This window comes from Bison bison, unplaced genomic scaffold, assembly GCF_000754665.1.
Source record: "Bison bison bison isolate TAMUID 2011002044 unplaced genomic scaffold, Bison_UMD1.0 scf7180017858500, whole genome shotgun sequence".
NCBI classification, from domain to species: domain Eukaryota; kingdom Metazoa; phylum Chordata; class Mammalia; order Artiodactyla; family Bovidae; genus Bison; species Bison bison.
Genome location: NW_011489072.1, coordinates 90,702 through 94,842, shown reverse-complemented (window position 1 = coordinate 94,842; position 4,141 = coordinate 90,702). Strand labels below are relative to the sequence as shown.

Below are 4,141 nucleotides of genomic sequence, written 5' to 3'. Positions count from 1 at the left end.
TACCACACAATTGCACTCATCTCACACGCTAGTAAAGTAATGCTTAAAATTCTCCAAGCCAGGCTTCAGCAATATGTGAACCGTGAACTTCCTGATGTTCAAGCTGGTTTTAGAAAAGGCAGAGGAACCAGAGATCAAATTGCCAACATCCGCTGGATCATCGAAAAAGCAAGAGAGTTCCAGAAAAACATCTATTTCTGCTTTATTGACTATACCAAAGCCTTTGACTGTGTGGATCACAATAAACTGTGGAAAATTCTGAAAGAGATGGAAATACCAGACCACCTGATCTGCCTCTTGAGAAATCTGTATGCAGGTCAGGAAGCAACAGTTAGAACTGGACATGGAACAACAGACTGGTTCCAAATAGGAAAAGGAGTTCGTCAAGGCTGTATATTGTCACCCTGTTTATTTAACTTATACACAGAATACATCATGAGAAACGCTGGACTGGAAGAAGCACAAGCTGGAATCAAGATTGCCAGGAGAAATATGAGTAACCTCAGATATGCAGATGACACCACCCTTATGGCAGAAAGTGAAGAGGAACTCAAAAGCCTCTTGATGAAAGTGAAAGTGGAGAGTGAAAAGTTGGCTTAAAGCTCAACATTCAGAAAACGAAGATCATGGCATCCGGTCCCACCACTTCATGGGAAATAGATGGGAAAACGGTGGAAACAGTGTCAGACTTTATTTTTCTGGGCTCCAAAATCACTACAGATGGTGACTACAGCCATGAAATTAAAAGACGCTTACTCCTTGGAAGGAAAGTTATGACCAACCTAGATAGCATGTTCAAAAGCAGAGACATTACTTTGCCAACAAAGGTCCATCTAGTCAAGGCTATGATTTTTCTAGTGGTCATGTACGGATGTGAGAGTTGGACTGTGAAGAAAGCTGAGCGCCGAAGAATCGATGCTTTTGAACTGTGGTGTTGGAGAAGACTCTTGAGAGTCCCTTGGACTGCAAGGAGATCCAACCAGTCCATCCTAAAGGAGATCAGTCCTGGGTGTTCACTGGAAGGACTGAGGCTAAAGCTGAAACTCCAATACTTTGGCCACCTCATGCGAAGAGCTGACTCATTGGAAAAGACCCTGATGCTGGGAGGGATTGGGGGCAGGAGGAGAAGGGGACGATAGAGGATGAGATGGCTGGATGGCATCACCGACTCGACGGACGTGAGTTTGAGTAGACTCCGGGAGTTGGTGATGGACAGGGAGGCCTGGCGTGCTGCGATTCATGGGGTCGCAAAGAGTCGGACATGACTGAGTGACTGAACTAAACTGAATGGTTTAATGCTGGAAATTTTGTTTGGTTTAACCTAATCTAACCAACAAAGTGTTTATATCTAAAAAACACAAAGAGGAGGTTTCTGTGGCAGTCCACACTTGCACTGCAGGGGGAGTGGGCTCAGGGAACCTACTGGTCAGGGAACTCAGACCCCACATGCCGGGAGGTGGCTTAGTTGCTCAGTTGTGTCTGACTTTGGGGCCCGACGGACTGTAGCACGCCAGGCTCCACTGTGCTTTCCAGGCAAGAACACTGGAGTGGGCTGCCATTCCCTTCTCCATGCCAAGAGGTGCTGCCAAAAAAAATAAACAAGAGTTTTTACAAAACAACAAAAAAGATGACATTGTGGGAAAAGGTATGAAAGACTGAACAGGCTCTTCACAAAAGAAGATATTCAAAATGCCAACGAAGGGATTTCGCTGGTGGGCCCGTAGTTCAGATGAAATGGTCCCAGAGCAGGGGACACAGGTTCAACCCCTGGTCAGGGAACTAAGATCCCGCTTACTGTATGGTGTGGCCAAAATAGATAAAATAAAGGGACGTTATCTTGAGAAAAAGTTTTTTTAAAGCCAGCAAACACGCCGAGCTGCCCTAGCTACTGGGTGATCAAGAAAATGCAGACGAGGTGAGAACGCACAGGACCAAGTGCCCAGAAGGGTTAAGACCAAGAGGCCGCAGGCCGGGGAGGGGCCACAGGCTCCTCACAGTGGCCATCAGAGGGGACACCCAAGCGCTGGGCAAGACAGGGCACAGAGAGGTGAACACGCTGCCCAGCAACACGCGTCAACCATCAGCAAGAGAAACGACTCCGTGACTTCACGACCCTGATGATCAGAGCGAGCCGGTCACAGAGCGACACGGGCCGCGAGCCCTCGTCAGCAGGAGGCACAGCACAGGCACGCAGCAGCCACCAGGGGCAGGCTCTGCCCTTCATGCTTCCTGCGCCAACAAGACACCCCTGACACGGGTCAAAGGAAAGCCCACCAGTCATTAACCAAGACACACGTCCACCCCTGAATCACAGACTGCCCAAAGGCCTTGCCTACTGAAAGGGACACGTTAGTTAAATAAAGTGACAAAGACCAAAACCCACCCTGAGCTCCCCTCCCCTCGGCAGACTTACTCTGCTTAACCTGGAGACGGCCAGAGACACAGAGGTCTTGAACTCTTCCGGGTTCTTCTGTGCCAAGGTGGTGATGAGGCTGGTGGCGGCAGTTACCACACCCTGAGAAGACACACACACACGTTCAGACGCCCGCCGGAGGCCCTGCAGACAGCCTCTCGTCTGAAACATCTTCTAAACGAACGTTAAACTCAGCAACAACTGGCCACCCTGGGGCCACCCTGGGGCCACTCCCATCAGTCCTCGATGTTTCAAGAAAGCGAGACGCACACGTCGTTGTTGCCTTGCTTACTGCTCTCTCTGAAAATGTGGAGACCCGGCACGCTTCATCCCAGAGCCCTGCCTCAGGGAGGCGGCGCGGGGCAACAGCCCCAGGCCCCGCGTCCACCCACCCACCTCCTCGTTGCCCTGACTTAGGTCACTCCGTGTGGACCACATAAGGACAGACACGTTACATTCAGACTCACAGGAATCTTTCCAACCCAAATCTGAGACCGTGGAGAACAGTAAAGCCCATTCTTGCCCATTTTCAAATGTGGTCCAACCCATGTCTCTGCCCCCTGACAGGGGAGCTCCACCAGGCCTGGATGAGACCCGACCCCCCATTGAGGTCAAGGGAGCTGGTCAGCTCCCCAGCGCGGTGCCCCACATTCCCTGCACACTTGCAGGGGTCTGTGCAGGAAGAGGCTGTGAGGAGAGGGCTGGGGGCCCCCACGCCCAGGCTGCCTCCTCCCCCTCCTTCCAGGCGACGCCTGGGCCATGTCGGACTCAGGAGGGGCCTGGCCGCAGGCGGAGCTTTATGCATGTCACAGCCCCCCGCCTCCCCTGCTACTCTCAGAAGGGCCTCTTGCTTCTTCTGGGTGGACAAGGGGTCCTCTTCCGGGGGGTCCCCAACCTTGAGACCAAAGAAACCAACCCCAAGCCTCTGGTGGCAAAGCCAGGAGATGCGTGACACAGAAGCCACACCCACAGAGGACAGGTGCCAGTTCACCTTGGGCTGCGATGCACCCCACCCTGCCCACCGCCGCTGGGCTCCTGCAGCCTAGAACCACGCAGGCACCAATCCGTGCACCAGCCACACAGCCACGCAGGTGAAAACACAAAGTAAAGAGACAGCCGGGCACAGAGACATCCCAGGCGCGGGGCCTCCTGGCTGAGACGCCCCCCGCCCCAAGGAGAGGTCGCCTGTGCGGACCCGATTTCCCCCGTGAGTGTGAGACGCGGAGGGACGCTCGCAGGCTGCCCCACGGCGGGCGAGCCCGCACAGCCACCACCCTCGCCCCGTGGTCCACCTGTGTGGACCGTTTAGTCCTCATTTCATCCTTAAGGCAGATTTCTCTTGTGGGAAAACACGCAGTAGCCAGCTAACATGCTAACACCTCTCTGCTCAATGGGAAACTCCGCGTGGAATCCTGACTCTCTCGTCTGTAGACAGGATTCCGGCAAGACAAGGCCGGCTGTGCGGCATCAGCTCCTACCTGACCCTGCCTCCCAGCGTCAGCGTGGACAAGGGCCCGTGACTCATGGCCAGCCCAGACACCACCTCATTGCACATCTTGCTGCTCTGACGATGCCCTGCCGACGATGTGGAGCAGGCTCGGGCCTGGCTCATGTCCAGCCATGTGGATTAGGCCGGCTGTGTGCCAGAGCCCCCGGGGCCACAGGACAGCCCTAACCGGGGTGCAGAAAGACGCGCCTCTGCAGGCCCTGTGGACGCAGCACTCCCGC

General features: G+C 54.1%; 1 protein-coding gene across 1 annotated transcript in view; it reads right to left on the bottom strand.

Moving 5' to 3' along the window:
• The window catches only part of AP2A2 (adaptor-related protein complex 2, alpha 2 subunit), a gene marked incomplete at its 5' end in the record, with an annotated part of 48,785 nt that overhangs the window by 11,742 nt on the left and 32,902 nt on the right, over positions 1-4,141 (bottom strand). The window contains 3 exons of the mRNA XM_010863595.1: positions 2,414-2,587; positions 2,979-3,338; positions 3,897-3,988. Of these exons, the coding sequence (XP_010861897.1) occupies positions 2,414-2,587; positions 2,979-3,338; positions 3,897-3,988 (626 nt within the window). The remainder of the gene's footprint in view (positions 1-2,413; positions 2,588-2,978; positions 3,339-3,896; positions 3,989-4,141) is intronic.